At 47.2% G+C, this 19,423-nt stretch overlaps 1 protein-coding gene across 1 annotated transcript in view; it reads right to left on the bottom strand.

Annotated features, from left to right (window-relative positions):
- The window catches only part of Nceh1 (neutral cholesterol ester hydrolase 1), a 62,263-nt gene extending 43,831 nt beyond the window's left edge, over positions 1 to 18,432 (bottom strand). Inside the window, exon 1 of the mRNA NM_178772.3 lies at positions 18,221 to 18,432. Within this exon, the coding sequence (NP_848887.1) occupies positions 18,221 to 18,358 (138 nt within the window). The 5' untranslated portion in view covers positions 18,359 to 18,432. The remainder of the gene's footprint in view (positions 1 to 18,220) is intronic.
- Between the last annotated feature and the right edge of the window lie 991 nt (positions 18,433 to 19,423).

The raw sequence follows: 19,423 nt of genomic DNA, 5'->3' as shown, positions 1-19,423 counted from the left end.
TGGGAAGGAAACAGATAGGCAGGGAAAAGCAAACAGTCTGGCCAGCAGACCCTGCAGGATGCAGCCTGGCTTGAGAAAGGGCCGTAACCTCCTCTGCAGGATTAGCACCCTGCCCTCTGCACTCAAAGCTTCTGGGGATGGACCTCCCTGCCTCTTAACCCACTTATTCACTTAGGGAATTTACAGGGGTTTCCTTGGTGCCAGCAAGTTTTCAAAGCTAGGTACATAGGGTGGGGGTGGGGAGCACAGCCCTGTCCCCCTCAAGAGACTCTTCTAACTAGACAGAGGAAGACAGACTTGGTTGGGGGAAACAAATTATGTAAAGGTAACTGAGCAAAGCTGGGGATGGTGGTTCACACCCATCACCCAGCACTTAGGAGGCAGAAGCAGAAGAATAGCCCTACATTCAAAGCCATCCAAGCTACAAAGTGAGATGCTTATCTGGACTCACGGGAGAAGGAAGAGAAGCAAACTCAACAAATGCACAGCTATCGATGGAGAGATCAATGACCCAAGAAAAGAGGGAGAAAGAAGAACAGGGTGAAGGGTGAGAGGGGGTGGCAGGATAGGGAACTAGCCTGGGTTGTTTAAATGTGAGAGCCTGCTCTCTGTCCACAGGTTCATTCTTCTGGTGAGCACGGAAGACGCCACAGCAACCAACAATTTCAGTGTTTGGTTCAAAGTCTAAACAAAGTATGACTTCTTTTTTTTTTTTTTAAAGTTTTATTTATTATTATATCTAAGTACATGGTAGCTGTCTTCAGACACACCAGAAGAGGGCGTCAGATCTTATTACGTATTGTTGTGAGCCACCATGTGGTTGCTGGGATTTGAACTCATGACATTTGGAAGGGCAGTTAGTGCTCTTACCTGCTGAGCCATCTCTCCAGCAAAGAATGACTTCTTGAAGCAACAGACTAGGGGTCCAGCAGGACAGATTTATTATGACGTCTTTGCTGACAACAAAAAGCAACTAGATCTAAACAACAGAAATCCATGTTGTTTTGTGTTGAATAATAAAACTTACACGCCATTATACAGGTGTGACACAGTTTTTTGTTGTTGGCTTTGCGTGTTTTAGATGCTAACTACCTGGGACTTCACACACTAGGCAAGAGCACTACCATTTTTATTATTTTGAATATTATTTATTTACTGTGTATGTGTGTACATGTGCGTACATGTGAATGGAGACCCAGAAGAAGGCATCGAGAATCTTCCTCTCGTGTTCTCTGCCTTGTCCCTTGAGGTAGAGTCTCTCCCTGAACCTGGGGTTTCCAATTTTTAGGGGGGGGGTGCTAGGCTGGAAGCCAACAAGCCCCAGAAATTGATCCTCTTCTTTCTGCCTCTCTTAGAGCTGGGGTTACAGGTAGACACAGGACATCAAGTGTGTTACAGGGGTGCTGCGAGCCAAAGTCCAGCCCTCTGATTGACTAATTAGTGCCCTTAACTGCTGAGCCACCCTTTCAGCCCCCCCAAATTTTAATATGCCATTTATTTTACCAAATAGTACTCTTGAAAAATCATACATTGTATGCTTTCAAGATCTTGCCCTTAGCTTGCTGAAAGCACCTCAATTAAAAGCATATAGTAGATATTTCTTAACAGAGAATTTTTTTTTTTAATGTGTATGTTCTCCTTCCCCAGTAGCCACACTAATCTCAGCTGCATTCTAAGTTTAGTATATGTGCTGGCCACATGAGCACGGACAGGTTTGGTTATGGAGAGATCTTTTAGAAATTCAATAGAAGTGGCTTCCTATATGTACCATCTTATGCTACCTCGGAATAAGAGGAGGAGCAGGAGGAGGGAGAGAAGGTTGAGGAGGAAGAGGAAGAGGAAGAGGAGGAAGAGGAGAAGGGGAAAGAGGAGGAGGAGGAGGCGGCAGCAGTGGCAGGTAACTGTATGTTGGTAACCGGACCTTCTGCAACAGCAACCCAGTATGGGGGTCTCCTGAGACCACAACTGCCACTTTCTCTTCCTGGTCCCCCAGTCCTGGCTCAGAGATCAGCATTGCTTCTTGTTCTTTCAGACTCAGACAGGACATGCTCAATGGCAGCATCTGTAACCAGGAAGATCAACTCAGCACCTGGAGCGACCTGTGAATTCTGACCTCCTGTCCTGACGTGAAGTATCACGTGCACTTCAACTGTTCCACGACGGACTAAGAAACTAGTGGCTTCAATCTTAACTGAGCAGGCTTCCTACCCACCTATTGTGAACTTCATTCCGAAGTAAGCAGAAAGGCTACTCAGTGTGTGAAGAGTCTAGATATCAGCTAGGGAGAAGAAAGAGAGAAGAAGGGGGAAGGGACCCATTAGTGGGTAGAAAGATGCAGCTAGATAGGAGGACTGAGTTTAAGCTCCTATTATACAGAAAGGTGATTGGAGTTGGTAGTTTTAACTCTGTGTGTGTGTGTGTGTGTGTGTGTGTGTGTGTGTGTGTACACATACAGAGTGCAGGTCCCCAAGTCAGATTCCCTGGAGCTGGAATCACAGGTGACTATGTGCCACTAAAACCAGCACCTGAGAGAAGGTAAGGGGACCAGGAGGTCAGGAGGTCAAGACCAGGCCCAGCCACACAGTAAGGTTGAGACCAGCCTGGGCTACATAAGATCCCGTTTCTAAGGAACCAAAACAACAACAACAAAAAGTTAGGAAATATGCAGAATGTCAACCTCAAGAAATGATGTATGTCTAAGGTCATGGGGAGCTAAAATATTATGGGTTGATAATATACAACTTATACATCTACTAAAAATTACTACACCACACACATTTATACAATTATCTGTCAATAAATTAGTTTGGAGGAACTGGAGAGATCGCTCAGGAGTTAAGAGCACTGGCTGTTCTTGCAGAAGACCTGGGTTCAATTCCCAGCACGTACAGAACAGCTCACAAGCATCCCTAACGCCAGTCCCAGAGGATCCCATACCATCGCTGGGTTCCTAACTCCAGTCCCAGAGGATCCCATACCCTCGCTGGGTTCCTTGGGCTTGTTATAAACATATTTATTTCTCAAATTATTTTTGAGACAAGGTCTCACTATGTAGCCCTGGCTGGGACAGATAAGGCTGGCCTCAACTTCATACAGAAATCTCTGCATCTGCCTCCCAAGTACTGAGATTAAAGGTGGGTACCACCATGCTTGGCTTTAAAAAAAAAAAAAACACACTTTAAGGGAGTCCTGGTTGTTAAATATACCTTCGCATGGACAAACTGTGTACTAGTATACTCCATTCTTATACCCTTGGAACTCTTTGCAATGTGTAGCACACCAGGAAGGCACATAAGAAGGTTACCAGCCTCAAACTCTCTCCCTGGAGCCAGACTTCCTGTCCTCAACAAACCAAAACCCAGTTCAGCATAAAAGGTAAAAAGAAACTTAAGGTGGCCCAACGAGAAACTACCAACTAATGTCTAACCAAGAGCTGTCCAGTGACTCATACGCAAGTAAAGCAAAGCCTTTCTCCCTCTCCTCGGCCTCCCTGTGGTCTTTAATCCACGGTTGCCTTGCACCTGGTTCCAGTCCCACTTCCTCTGACATTCCTTCCGAGCCTTGTGAAGTCACACCCTGCAATTTCTGCTTTTAATTTTGATACTTCATTGGCTTAAAAATAAAAAGAGGTATGGTTCTTAATCACCTGTCTCTGAAACCCTCTTCTGTTATGCAGGGAGCACAGTTTGTCCCATCTGTATGGCTTCAGTAATTGCTTCCCCGACTGCAGAGGCATCGCATAGACTGTAACTCTGAGAGCAGCTTTGCATTAGAGGCGCGCTTGATATCTATCCCACACTGAGTGTGGCTGCTCAACATGAATGTAACGGGGTATTTCTGTGGATGAGAGATGGCAAGTCAAATGCATCGACAGGGAAAATGGTGGGGTAGTTTTCATAAATGTTAATATCATGAGTTATTTTGTGAAAATCCTGATATTCAGGGTCTTTTTCTCAAAATAAAAAAGTCCTTGTTAAACCAGAAAATAGATAGGTAGATAGATAGATAGATAGATAGATAGGTGGACAGACGGACTGACCAACCAAGCTTTGGCAATGAAATAATTTGTTCTGTCTCACTGATTACCTGTGGATGACCTGGAACTGGCTATGCAGCCCAAGCCAACCTGAATGTTCCTGCCTCAGCCCCAAGAGCACAGTGAGCCCCCATCTGGCTGCAATTTGTGGATTTCTGCAGAGTCTATTCATCAGGTGTTCGTCACTCAAATATACTGTTTAATTTATTCTGCCTCAAGTTTGTCCTTTCACAATATCAGTATTCTCCAAGATAAAATTTATCCGTTCATATATTCCAAGTTTTGAGACAGCGTTTCACATAGCCCAGGCTGGCCCCAAGCTCATTACATGTGAGTCTAACATCGAATGTCTGATGCTAACCTGTCCTCTACCTCCCTAGTCCCAAGAGTAGAGGCATATACCACCACACGAGGCTCAAAAGTGGTCATATGCTCACCCCTGGGTAATGCATTCACAAGGTGTGACAGTGTTTAGAGTTGGGGTGGTAGGGTTGGAAGAGGGGGGACATTGAAAAACCTGGACTAGAGGCTTCTGAATATTAGTGAACAAACTATGAAGGCCAGTTGATATTGTTCACTGCTTAGCAGGCATGTGCCTGTAAAGAAGTTTATGAACTTTGACCAGTTGATATTGTTCACTGCTTAGCAGGCATGTGCCTGTAAAGAAGTTTGTGAACTTTGACCCTTCGTCCTCCCCCTACCACACTGGAGGTACCAAGGATTGAACCTGGGACCCACATAAGCTAAGCAGGGCTCTGCCACTGAGCCCCACTGACAGCCCTCTATTTCTTCTCTTATAAAATGAGGATATTACAACTTTCCAAAGTGGATGCATTTATAATTCACCACATAGATCTGTTATTATGCAGAATCCTCATGATTGACACCCCACCCTACAACCAATATGCATACAAGAAGCAACAAGCTGATTCCAGTGCCCCACAGCCCAGGCAGGCAGAGCATCTCGAAGACGACCTCTGAACGGTGACACGGCCTGGGTGGGCAGACCACACCCAAGAAAACTCCTACCTGGCGCCACACAGCATGAGTGAGCTGTAGCTCTCCTAAGATGACCCCAGACACCCAGAGGCTTAGGATGCCACCAAGATGAACAAGTGGAAGAAATGAAGGGGAAGCAGAAGGATTTGGGCACAGTGAAGAGAGGTGGAACTGGAGACTCAAGGTTAGCGAAGTACTGCCTGATATGAGTAGCCGGAGATGCCACCTAAGGCCATGGTAAGGTCCTGGCCCTGCAGCAGTTGGGGGTCTGTTACCACCAAGGGCCAGGCAGACACCCCTAGCCTGGGCTGCCACCTGATACCATGATGCCCGAGGGCTCTGCAGAGCTGGCCCCACCCCTTGCCTGGGCATCATGGGAGAGCTGGCCCAGATGTGAGAGCAGGAGAGTGTCCCTGCCCCTTGCCAGCTTCATCACTCAGGAGAGTGGCCTGTACCTCATCCAGGAAGCACCATAGAGCTGCCCATGGTTTGCATGGGTTACAGATGAGCCAACTTGTAAGGGCAAGAGAGCTGGCCTCACCAATAGTCTGCCATGTGGTACCCTGGATGAAGGAAAGATGCCCTCCCCCCTCTCTTGCCCCTTGCCACCTTCGGCAGGCCGGAGAGGTGGCCCCACCCCTCACTGGCTACAGCAGTTGGCAGAGTGGGCTCTGCACCTCGCATGGGTAGCACAGTAGAGCTGACCTTGGTGGTGTGGGCATGGGTGAGCTGCCCTGAGGACGTGAGAGTGGGAGAGCTGAGCCTGTCCCTTGCCAGCTGTGACACTGGGTGGACTAGTGGGGCAATGATAGAGCGCTGATGGGCTGACTGCCTCAGCTACCACACAGACCAGATTCAGGGCTTTGAGTTGGCCCACCCCAACATCTACCCCATCTATAACTGCTAGAGTGCACAGAGGCTCCACTCCTACAAGATAGCCATGACACAGGGCAGCAGCTGGATATCTGAGAGGAGTCTCGGTGCAGATCAGTTATTGATGGTGAAGCAGAAGCCAGAGCCCTCGAGCCAGGCCAGTGACTCACTGCAGTGAACATGTGCAAGTCAAGATGTGTGGATAAAAGGGTGTACCACGTGACACACTGTGACACGCCACAGCTTCCACACAAGGCATTTTTTTTTCTTTTGGGGGGAAGCTACAAGGGCAGAGGGAGAAAATGAAGGGACAGGGAGATGAGTGGGGTTGGATGTATGATGTGAAACTCACAATGAATCAATAAAAAGTTTTAAAAAATTAAACAAATTTTAAAAAAAACCCTCAGTCAGAGGTTTTGTAGCAAGCTCAACAGCCTCATCAAAATGGACGTTCAATCATTCAGAAGAGAGTCAGGGAGACGGCTCAGCAGGTAAAGGCACCTGCGGCTAGGCCTAAGGACCTGAGTCCAGCCTCTGAGGCTGATGAAGAGGAGGCGAACTGAATCCTACAAGTTGAACTTTGACCTCCACGTGTGTGCTCTGACAGACCTGTGCCCACACACTCACACACAAAATAAATAAAAGCAAAAGAAATTTTTTTTAAAATTAAGCATTTGAAAGAAAAAAAATGTGTGGCACAAGCTTGTAAGTTGATTAGTATGTGTGTGTGTGTGTGTGTGTGTGTGTGTGTGTGTGTGTGTGTGTGAGAGTATGTGTGTGTGTAATGTGTGTATGTATGTTAGTGTGTCAGTATGCATGTATGTGTGTTGCCCCTCAATTTACATAGCAGAACACACACAGACACACACACTGACCACCTGAGACCTGACCCCAGGGACAGGGGGAAAACCAATTCCTACAGGTTACCCCTCGACTTACAAGCGTGTGATCCAGGCACTTAAGAGGCTGAGGCAGGAGGAGGTTGAGTTCAGGGCCATTTTATATGGTGTGACCCTGTCTCTTTAAACAGGAAAAGAAGGAGGGAGAGGAACTCTGTATTCAACCTGGAAAGAGAAGGCTAGACCACCTCCATGTGAAGTGCAAGCTTGCCGGCCATCTTTGGAAAAGACGGCCTAGAATTAGCAGCTAGTATTTAGCCCCCCCCCCCAAAAGCCTGTAGTTAATTAATTCCAAAGTCAAAAACAAGCATAAATCTTTAAAATTATTATGAGGAAGTTGGAAGCCCAGAAAACAACAGGCTTGAAGAAAAAAAAAAAAAAAGCCTGCAGAGGAAACAAAAGGAGGTTTTCAGCCAAGTTGAGAGTCAGAAGCACGTGAGCACTGAGGTCAGATCCTTGAGGCAGTGAGGGCACCAGACCGAAGGAAATCAGAACCAGAAACTCCTCTGGCTCCTTTATCGTAAATGACTGTCAAAACCAAAACCTGTCAGAGAGCAATCTGCCCGGTGGAGGGGAACACTGCGGAGGGGAGAAGCTGCTGTTGAGAGATGCATGGGCTATTGGCCAAAGCAAGAGGGTAAGCGGGGCCTCTGAGGCATGGGGACAGGAGACAAGGTGTCACACACACAAGGACAAACAAACTCACAGCAAGGCTGTTGGGGGACAGGAAGCTGGGTAGAGGACTGCTGATGGGAGATAAAGTCAGAACAGAGCACAAGGCACACAGCAATGGAAGCCAGTTAACTGCTTTGTTTTGTGTCTTTACTATATTAAATGAGGCAGTAGGGACATCTTTCATAATCCTTAGTGTTACATAAAGTACAGAAAAGCCATGCTTGTTCGAATGGTTGGCTGGATCTAATTTTCTGGGATGAGGTGTTGTACATAGCCCAGGCTAACTCAGGTAGCTCAGTCTGGCCTTGAGTTCTCAGTATTACTTGCCTTTGTGTCATGAGTGTTGGAATATGAGGTATGGGGCGTGAGCACAATGGAAGTCAGAGTGTCTTTTCACAGTAAGATACTGCGTGTCCCAGGAGTGCCTTGGACTAGATTTCCCAGTCTCCATCCAACTCCACACACAACCACCCTTTTGCTGTGACCCTGACCTCAACAGGTTACCTTCCAGTTAGCCAGCATACCCAACTGTTTACTAACAGGCCTCTTATATCCCAGTAGTGCCCTCCAAGGACCCAAACCTCACCTCACCCACCAGCAGATGCTCTCAATCAGGCTCACTGCCACCATCGCTGCAGTTCTCAGAATCCAGCCCAAGGCTCACCAGACCTCCTCCCTCTCACCCATCCCACATTGGCAGCCCTCGTCAGCTGCCCTCCAAACAACTCCTAACTCATTTCTTTCTTCACTTTTTCTCCTAGATAACTAGATTCTGCTTGAAATTTCAGTTCCTACACTACCAGTGGGGACTCCTCTAAGGCTCAGTGATGCAGGGCTGACCTAGTGTCTTAGTTAGGGTTTTGCTGCTGTGAACAGACACCATGAACCAAGGCAACTCTTATAAGGACAACAGACTCTAGGTTCAGAGGTTCAGTCCATTATCATCAAAGTGGGTGCATGGCAAGCACATCCAGGCAGACATGGTGTAGGAGGAGCCAAGAGTTCTACATCTCCAACTGGAGGCTGCTAGGAAAATACTGGCTTCCAGGCAGCTAGGACGAGGGTCTTAAAGTCTACACCCACACAGTGCCATGCCTACTCCAACAAGGCTACATCTACCTACTCCAACAGGGCCTTACCTCCAAATAGTGCCACTGCCTGGGCCAAGCATATACAAACCACCACACCTAGTATGCACGAGGCCCTAGCATCAGAACCAGAAAACAAACCATAACACTCCTGAGTGCTAGTAGTAGACTTCCTTGGGAAGTGCTTGCCTTAGCATGGTGGAAGCCAGGGGTTGTCAGCACCTCATCAGCAGCAGGATGCTAAATACATGTGATCTCTGCACCTTGGGGGACAGAAGCAAGAACATCCCAAGCTCAGGGTCCTTCCTCAGAGGATACATGGAGTTGGTGACCAGCCTGGGCTATGAGAATCTAAAATAAATGCTGAAGATTGTTCTAACACACAGACTTTACCATGCAACTTCCTGCCGTCTTTCCAGACCACAGACAAAAAGCCACTCCTTACCCAGCCCACACTTCCCTCTGACCTCCACTCTGGCCTTAAAACTTCCAAGGCTCTAGCTGGTTTAAGCTATTTTTAGACCCTCAACTATATCACAATCTCTCCTTGAGCCCCTCATTCATATTCTGTTGCTAAAATGCCCTTTGCCTCTCTCTTGTGAGAGCCTGACTTCCATTTTCTCAGCTGGTCCCTGTGCCACGTTAGTTAGCACCATGGTGAAGCTCCTAGGCATGGCATCGAGGCAGCCTGGCCTTCACCTGCCCCACCTCCTCAGCGCTGCCATACTGAGCAAGTTATTTTTCTTCCTTTTGAGTCCTCTCCTCTTGTCACATAAAGAAAAATGCCATGTTGCTGGAGTGACGCAATGAATCACATGCGAAGCACAGGATCTGAGAGAGGCAGTGCTCGTGATGTTTAAAGACTGAGTGTGCTGTCAATACTCAGTCTTGCTAACAGATTAAAGAGGGAACAGGCCCAGTACCCAGGGCCACTTTCTGCTACTTGGTCTCATGCAGACTTGACCTTCTGATCCTCCTGCCTCCACCTCTCCAGTGCTGGTATTACAGGTGTGTACCACCTAGCCCTGACTCCAGGTCTGTGTCTGGTGTTCTTTTGTGGGCTCCATAAAAGCCCCATCTGTAACTTATGCTCTGTCATTTGAGTATAGCCCCGGTTACTATCAGATGGCCCCTCACATCTCATTCAGCTGGCAACTCTTGTTGTGTAGCCAGTTCTTGTTGTGCTAATTGAAACTTCCCAGGAAGGTTTCTAAAGCCCAGGAAGCTCATGAAAGGTACAAAATTCATAAAATTTGCACACACACTCCCCCCCATGGGAATACAGGTTAATAATGGCTGGGATCGGTGACTCTCTGCTGGAGGCCAGGACAGCATCACCCATGCCGGAGTGGGCTTTTCTATGACATACTGCCTTTGAGTTACCCATGTTCCCGTAACATACTCATGTATACACTAGACTCATAGGGGTCACAAAGGGTTCACAAAGCAACCCTTGGGCGGAATGGTTTCTTTGGCTTGTCGTTGATGCCTGTTTGATTACTGTGAAGAGACACCAGGACCTCAGCAACTCTTATAGTGGAAAATATTTAATTGGGGCTTACAGTTCAAAGGGTTAACCCATTATTGTCATTGTAGGAAGCATGGCAACACGCAAGCAGACATGGTGCTGGAGAGGTAGCTGAGAGTTCCATATCTGGATCAGCAGGCAGCAGGAAGAGAGATGACTCTGGGCCTGAGTTGAACTTCTGAAACCCCAAAGCCCACCCACAGTAATACACAACAAAGGGAAACCTACTCAACATGGCCACACCCACTCCAAGGGCACACCTCCCAGTAGTGCCTCTCCCTATGAGCCGATGGAGGCCATTTTCATTCAAACCACCACCTTATCTTAGATAAATAGGTATTTGCTTTCATCTCATCAAGAAAAGTTCCACAGTGAGAACAGTTACCAGTCTCCCATTCACTCTGCTGCTCCTAGCACCTGTCGTTCAGCTAATATTTGTTAAGGGTTGGAGGGATTGTTCAGTGGTTTGCGCCCTCACTATGCTATCCCCAGAACCCAGGTAAATGAAGGAGCATAGTTGCCTGCCAGTGATTTCAGCTTTGGAAGGCAGGACAGGGCATCCCTGACCAAGCTGCCAAGAGCTCTGGGTTTGATCTAGAGATCTTTCCTCAAAGAATAAGGTAGAAGATTGATGGCAGACTATTTTGGACCTAGGAACAGTAAGATGGCTGAATGAGTTAAGACACCTACTGCTGAGTTCAACTCTCAGGTCTCACACAGTGGAAGGAGAAAACAGAGTCCTGCCAGACATCCTCTGACCTCTACATGCATGCCATGACATGCACATATCTATACACATTACATATACATACACGCATACACATCTGCACAGGGATGCCCACACACATGTGAATGTACATACACACATGCACTCGCCACAGACACACTGAAAAGAAGAAAAATGTCTTTATTGAATATGCACCCCCAGGAATGTGCAGCTCAATGATGGAAGACACACTTAGCATGCGTGAGGTTGGGTGTCTTACTAAGTTGCCCAGGCTAGCCCTGAACTTGTCTTTCTCCTTAGTCAACATTTCCAACCACTGGAATTACACAAGTACACCATCACATGTGCACATATGTGGACACACACTATATGTGATGATACATATACATTACATGTATGCATAAATGATATGATGACTTCCGGGTGGCAGGATTTTAACTTGATTCTGGAAACACTAAAAAAATCTACTGCTACCATTTCATAATAGGACACACCTCAGACTGTCCTGGGAACGCTGCCAGGCTTGTTGCTTGGCAACGCAGTGGCTTTCTCTCCCCTTTTGTGGGGCTGGAGAGTGAACGAAGAATCTTGCTCATAGGCAAGCGCTCCCACCGAGCTTCATTCCTAGGTCCCATTCCATCACTCCTTCATCCCATTGCTTTGTGAGAGAGGGTCTTACTACGCAGCTCAGGCTGACCCTGAAATTCTTAATCCTCCTGCCTCACATTTCCAAGTTTGGGCCTACTGATTAGTGCCACCCCATACTAGGTCTTTCCTTCACCCTTTAGAAGCATAAAACAGAGGAAATAAATAAACAAGCGGATTACTACAATACAGTCTCCTTGGAGGCTAAGATAAACACATGCTGGTTATTCATTTATTTCCTACCGTGAACTATGCCTTGTGTTTGTTAGACACACATTCTACCCTCTCCTCTCCCAACCCCCTTTAAGTTTTTATTTTGGTGTAAGTGTCTTACTAAGTTGCCCGATAGCCTTGAACTTGCCCTGCTCCCATGTCAGATTTCCAGGAAATGGGATGACACAAGTACACCACCAAACCTAGCTAAAACTAGACCGACCCTTCCTTTCTCTCCCCCTCTTCTTACCCCTCTGGCTGCTAGGAATAAAATCTGGGTCTTACCCATGCTGGAAAAGCAATCTACTGCTCAGCGACACACCAGCCTCCTGCTCATTATTTTTAGAGTAACCGTGTATAGAAAGAACCTTTCAGAATGAAAGGTTCCACACCCTACAGAAACGTCTGCAGGCCAAGTTTGGAAACAGGATAGGTTTTCTCACAAAAGATCACATAAGAGGGACACCCTCTCTGTGCTCAGGGCTGGATTTGCCGAAGTGCTAGAAAAAATTAAGCTGGGTCTATTTAATATTTTATTCCCTTACACATCTGGTAACTGAGTCAACTTGACCTTACCATTTCCCAAGTGCTGTCTGCTGAACACAAGTCAACCTGCTCACCTATTAGAATAAATACAGAGTAAATACCTCCCTGAAGGTGAAGCCTTTCTGCTGCCTTGTCTTTGTAGGAAATCCAACTGAATTAGCTAATCATATCACTATGGTTACTGACCCCTCAAACTTCTGTGACATAGTGGTCTTCATTCCAAGTCTGGAGGTTGCATACAAAACTGTCCCCTACCAAGCACAGTAGCCCACTACCACAGTCCCAGTGTTCCAGAGTCTGATGGGGAATTATCACAAGTTCACAGTCACAGAACATGACAATGTTTCAAAAAAGAAAATCATTAAAGCCTATTCACTAATATTCTAAAGTCAAATTAGTACACCAGCATTCACCTCTCCTTCTGGGCTACAGAGGCAATGTGAGCAGCTGCCTCAGGTCCCCATGCCATCCCTGGACTACATCTCCTCAAACCACAAGCCAAAAGAAACACTTCCTCTACTTAGAAATAGTTAAAATTTACCTGATATGGGTACAGTTTTCCAGTTCAAAACCTTATGGCAAAGGTCAGTACACTGGAGTTCTGAAGTTTCCAGCTAGGCTGTAATTTCAGTCACACCCACAATCCAGGAGCACAGCAAGGCCCGCAGAGAGCTCAGGTGAGGTCATGTTACAGCTCTAAGTCTGAGGAGACAACCAACAGCTTAGCTTAGCTTAGCTTAGCTAGTCCAAAAGCTCTGTCTTCCAGAAGACAAAGAAGGACATGGCCTGGTGCTGTGGTTCTGTGCTCAAAAATAGGGGGAAGTCAGCAGACACAACAATTTCAGGAACCTTTCTTTTACATTATGTCACTAAGAAGATTCATAACTGATGTTCTATGGATCTCTCTCACTGGAGACTGAGCTAACAGACTCAGCCATAGTATATGACCAGAAAACCCCTGAGATCCTCCTGTCTCTGTCTCTGTATCTACAGAGCTGGGAACACAAGCAGGTGTACTATATACAGGTTTTATATGCATGCTGAGGATTCGAACTCAGGCCCTCACACTTAGAAAGCATTTTATTTTGCTGTCTGAGTTATCTCCCCCACACCCACTAAACATTATTTTACAGTATAGACATTCTAGCTGAGTTGACTACAATTTAATATTTTGTTTGTTTAGGGATCAAAATCAGGTGTCACACATGCCAGGCAAGCACGCAACCACTGAGCTATCTCCTCCTCTATTGTTCCCGAGTTTTCCTCCATTTAAATGATTGTGGGGTGCCTCGAATCTGGGGTGCCTCTGATCTGGAGTGGCTTGGATCTAGCACATGTAAGATAAGCGCTCTACCACTCCACCGGGTACCAACTCTCTTTCCCTTAACACTTAACACGCAGTGTTTCCTGTTTCTTACAAATGACCATGTATTTGGACCAGCAGGTGGTTCTCAACCCTGAAAAGCATCTGCATCTCTAGCTCCAGCCTTGCTTCTATCCATGACGTAACAAAGTCTATCCAACGGGGCTGGTGGCCAAGAAAAAACATGCTTCCAACGTTTCTGATGGGGACCGCAAGTCATGCTCCCCCCACCCATCAGTGGTTGGCTCTGACAGTCCAACACAGCACCCAGGGGGCATCTGCCTAACCTTTTCTTCTTCTCTTTCTTTCTTTTTTAAAAACACGTATTCCAGGCTAGCCCCAGATATGCTTTGTACGTGAAGATGTCTCTGCCTCTTGAATGCTGGGATTACTGGTATGTACTGCCAAACCTGGTTTAGGTAGAGCTCAGGATTGAACCAGAACCTCGATCATGCTTGGCCAACTCTCTACCAAGTGAGCAACAACCCCAGCTCACTCATAGAACATTTTCAAAGAGGCTCTTAGACATGACCCCTGCCACGGTGGTGCGGCTGTGAGGTCTGAAAGCTCTGCTGTCACACTGAAATGTACCTCATTAGCATCTTACTCCCTTAAGACCAGTGATTCTCAGCCTTCCCAATGCTATGACCCTTTAATACAGTTCCTCATGTTGTGGTGACCTCAGGCCATAAAATTATTCCATTGCTACTTCATAACTGCAATTTTGCTACTGTTATGAATTACAATGTAAATATCTGATATGCATGATATCTGATATGTGTGACCCCAACCCACAGGGTGAGAACCACTGTCTTAGACCTTGAAGCTCACCCAACTAATCTTGTAACCTAGCCATACGTGCTGGATTACCTGGATAGATTAAGAAAAATTTAATTATCATTGCTATATCCAATAATATCCTAAATAAATGTATCCACTACGGTATTGTGTCTTATTTACATGATAATACAATTTGAAGGAATTTCGTTCATTTTTTTGATAGACAGTATCAGTATATACCACAGGTTGGCCTTGAACTTGAAGCACCCACCTTATGAGTGCAGGAACAACCAAGGTTCTTTTGCTACAACTGAAATCACCTGGGGGACTTTTAAAAAAGACACTTACGTTGCAGGAAATGCAGCTCAGTGGCTCAGTGCTTGCCTAGCAGGGGTGAAAGCCTGGACCTACAGCCACAGGAAAATAACTGCTCAAAACACCCAGAATTCCAAGTAAATGTGGGAAGGAGGATGACCCAGGCAGGGGGAGTTTTTAGGCAGCTCTAGCACTGGGGAGCTGAAGACAGGAGGATAAGGGGTTCAAGGCTAGCTCCTACTACAAGAAGCACTTTCTCAAACAAAAAACAACAACAAAACAAAACAAAAAACAAAAAACCAAAAGAAAGCAAGAGACCTGAGCAGTTTCTAGGATCCTCCAGGAAGGAAAGCACAATAAACATAATCAGAATAAGCTGACCCAGGCACAAGGCAAAAGAAAATGTGAGACGCTGTAGGCCTGTGGTAACAGAACAGGGAAGCACTCAAGTAATTAATTATTTGTAGACAGGGCCTCAATATGTAGCCCTAGTTACCCTGAAATTCACTATGGTCACTATGTAGACCAGGCTGGTCTTGAGCCCACAGAGAGCTGCCTGCCTTTGCCTCCTGAGTGCTAGAGATGTGTGAGCCACCAGGGCATGCAGCACTCAAATTTCCTGACATGAGAAAGAAGGCCAGGCGTAGTCTCTTAAATAACTTCTATTGCTTTTTAAAATTGAGCCAAGTGATCTAAACCAAAATTATTTGGCAAACAAGCCTATGCCAACTTCATGGTGGCTCTCTAGGTTCTAAAGCTATAAATCAGCTCATCTTATGGTTTGAGCAAAATTGGAACAATCCTACAGATTTCCCTCACAATCCATGGTGGATCTCTGTGGCTTCGAGGCCAGCCTGGTGTACATAGAAAGCTCTAGGCCAGACAGACAGACCTACGTGCTGAGACCCTGGGGGTACGGGGCGTAGGGAGAGGGAAGACCCACGGACATAACTGGGCCAATGTGAGAATGTAGCTCAATGTCCACTATCTGCCCAGCATGCACAGAACCCTGAGTCTAGTCTCTGTTTGGGGGAAAACGGCTTTCCACACAGACTATCCTTTCTTCTGCTCTGAATGGTCTTGTCAATATGCTCAGTTTAGCAAGGAGGTGACCAGAGCCACTCTCTGAAGACCTACTCCCACGACAGCATGAGGAGGTGTGTGTGTGGGGGGGGGAGACACATATTACTTCATCAGTCCCTGGGACTGCCTGGCATCCCCTCCCCACAAGTTCCTGGCATGTTGGAGGGCCCACCATAGGAGCCCAGCACAGAGTGGCCCTGGAGGTTTGGAAGGCATGTTGGAGAAGAAACACTTTCCTCTAAACCTGGACTTTCCTAAATGGCTATGATACGGAAGAGTTCTTCGGTGACCTGAAACACGAATGGACAAAGTATCCCCACACCAGCACAGCACTGTTCTTTCCTTAAGCTAACCTATTAAAGATGGCCAGCCCAGCCCAGCCCAGTATCGTCTGCAACCCTGGTCTCCAGAATCTGTCAAGTGTGCATGAACTCAACTTCATGAGGACTTCCTAGGAAAGACTGGCTTTCTCAGTTGCGTGAGAGAAGAGACCAGACCACTGCTCCACATTTTGTTAAAGCCTACATGGTGTCTCACAAACTATGGTGGATCTCTCTGGGAGGTGCCTTTAAATAAACTCCAAGGACAGTCAGGCAGGAAAATGATGACCCGAAGATCAGCATGAACAACAGAGCCGAGTTTGAGGCCAGCTTGCTTGAGACAGGTAGCAAGGTCTTGATTCTGAAAACCAAAATTAAGAGAAAAACAAAACAAAACAACCTATAATCTGAACACAAGGGATATAGTTCAAGGGCTGCATAGAAGCTCATACCCAGCCTCAGCTACAAGACAACATCCCCCAACACACACACACAGAGTGCAGACAGAAACACAGTGCAGACAGGTCCGTAATGTCAGCACGAAGATCTGCCAGCTTGACCCACGTAGTGGATTCCAGCACTTGGGAGGTAGAGGCAGGATCAAAAGTTCAAGACTAGTCTGTGCTACACACAGAGTCCAGGTAGAACTACACACTGAGACTCTGTCTACAAAACAAAGAGAGAGAGAGAGACCAGCTGGAGCTTATGGGTTAAGAGCACTGGCCCTGGGTTCATTCCCAGCACCCACACAGAGGCTTACAACCCCTTTAACTACAGTCCCAATATCCCCTTCTGGTCTCTGTGGGCACTCCACCCACGTGGTACACTGAGATACACGTGTGCAAAACACCCATACATAAAAATTGATTTTAAAAATTTAATGCGTGTTCATATATCTTATTAAAAAGAAGGAGAAAAAAAAAAAGAGCAGGTAGGTAGCAGCACATGCCTCTCAGAGTTCCTGGGGCAGCTGCAGTCAAGTTAGAGGCTAGCCTGGTCTACAGAGCAAGTTCCAGTATAGCCAGGGTTATAAAGAAACTTTGTCTTGAAAAAACAAAACAAACAGTATTAAGGCTCAGTGTTGGGCAGAGGTGGAGGGTGGCTTGATTGTGGAGAAGCGCTGGGAACCTGCATATCTCTGACTACTCAAAAATACGATGCAGTCATGGCGTTCAGCCTTAGCTGCAGACTGCGCTTCTGATACTAAAAGCAATCCTCCTATCATGGAATAAACCAATGACACTGTCCTCCCCACGGGGGAGCAATGTGCAGGAGCAGGATACAGTGCAGAGAAATGCCACCCTGCAGGTTAAAAGAAGGCCACACCGCTCCGGCTCAGGCCAAGGTTATCTCCCAGACATCGAAGGACGCAAAACAAATGCCACAAGAAAACAGCCTTCAAACAGGGACCGTTACAGCCCTCCGGGATTGCTAGTCTCCCGGCCTTCTTTTCTTCCGCTGAGCTGAGAAATGCCAGGGAGAGAACCGAAGGTCAGAGCGGTTCCTCCTAGCCTGCGATCCCCAGAAGGAGCGCTAAGGCCTGGGGACGTTAGGAGACTGCCTGTGCCCGCTTCTGCTCACCGGTGAATCACAATCCCCTTAGCAAAAAAAAAAAAAATTAACTCCTCCTTTGCAAGCCAGTGGGACAACAGAGGTGGGGGCGAGGTGGTTTATAAATTACCAAAGGCTCTGGCTCAAGACACAGCGAACCAAGAAAGCAGGGGAGCTAATTAGGTCCTAGGAAAGGTTAAACAGCTGTCAGAGACGCCAGGCGAGGAGAACTTCACCTGTTTCCACTCCTATCTGCCTGTGGACTTCAAGGATGCGAACAGGACATCCTCGGTGCCCGGGCTAGGGGTCCTGGGGAATCGTGCACTCTGAGAAAACATGGGTGACACCGGGTGCCCCCACTGCATTACACGGATGCAAACACGACACCCTCAGACCCCAGAGATCAGAAGAAGCAGGGAGAGGCAGATGCGCGTTCACGGAAACACGGGATATCCCTATTGCAGGACAAGGATGCAAATGTGACATCCTCAAAGGGCCCATGGGCAACCGGGATAAGCGATGGGGGTTTCGTTTAGAGGAGCAAGGACGAGACGGGGCATCCCCTTTCGCTCTGCTCACCACTTGCTGCGCGCCGCGGAAAGTGGCGTCCAGCAGCATCAGTTTCCAGGGGTCGGACACCGCGCTGGGCAGTGGGATGTACACGTAGTAGGCAGCCAGAGCCAGCAGAGCGGCCAGTAGGACGCATGACGACCTCATTGTCCCCAGGCCGGGCTGTCCGGAGCTGACCGCGGTACGGTGCGATGCTACCCGGAGAAGACCAGCAAGTTTCTGCCAGCCGCAGCTGCTGTTTCACGTGTTCCTCCTCAGGCTGCGAGCCAATCACAGGCTGCGTCGGGAGGAAGTGGGAGCGCGGATGTGCCCCCTCCGCGGTGTCCTTGCGAATAGCTGCGGGCTCGCCAGGTTGCAGGAAGCAGGGTGGTGCAGCCCGGAGGACACACAGCAACCAGCAACCCCTGGCGGACACTGTGAGTATGACTGCCTGCGATGCCAAGCTGCCTCTGAAGGTGTGGCAAAAGGGGTTCCGGGTCAGCCTGAGCTACCAGAAATAGTATCAGAAGAAAAACTAACAGTAACAAACAAACAATAAATCCGTTGGGTTTGGCACACTTAACTGTTATCCTTGGTCTTGAAAGGAGGAGACAGGATGAAGGCCAAGGTCATCTTGGACTGCATAACAAGTTTGAGTCCATACTGGGCTAGATGAGAAACCCTGCCTCAAGAAAACCAAAGTATCAGACAAACAAGCAAATAGAAAACTCAGATAGTTGCACTGTGCAACTTTCAAAGAATATAAAGCATCTGATCAAAACAAAGAGACTACTGCAAAAGATACCAAAACTCCTCTCGAGAGAAACACTTGATAAAGTCAGTAAGCGGTTTAAAAAGAGAGTTTCTGGCATGGTGGTGCACACAGCCTGGTTCACATTGTGAGTTCTAAGCCACCCATGGCTATATGGGGGGCATTGCACAACAAACACACAGATACACATACACACACACACACACACACACAGAGAGAGAGAGAGAGAGAGAGAGAGAGAGAGAGAGAGAGAACTAATACCTGATTTCTCATAGCTCATGCAATAAGGCCAGTGTTGGCTTCCAAATGCCCTCAGCTGGGCCTGGTGATAGCACCTGTAATCTCAGAATTGGGAAGGTGGAAACAGGAGGACCAGGATTTTGAAGCCAACCTGGGTTATATGAAACCTTGCTGGAAAAAAAAAATAATAGAAAAAAGGTCTGGGAATTCAGTTCAATGAC

Source organism: Mus musculus, chromosome 3 (assembly GCF_000001635.26).
Source record: "Mus musculus strain C57BL/6J chromosome 3, GRCm38.p6 C57BL/6J".
Classification (NCBI taxonomy): domain Eukaryota; kingdom Metazoa; phylum Chordata; class Mammalia; order Rodentia; family Muridae; genus Mus; species Mus musculus.
Note: the sequence above shows the minus strand (reverse complement) of the source record. Positions and strands in the feature narration are given on the sequence as shown.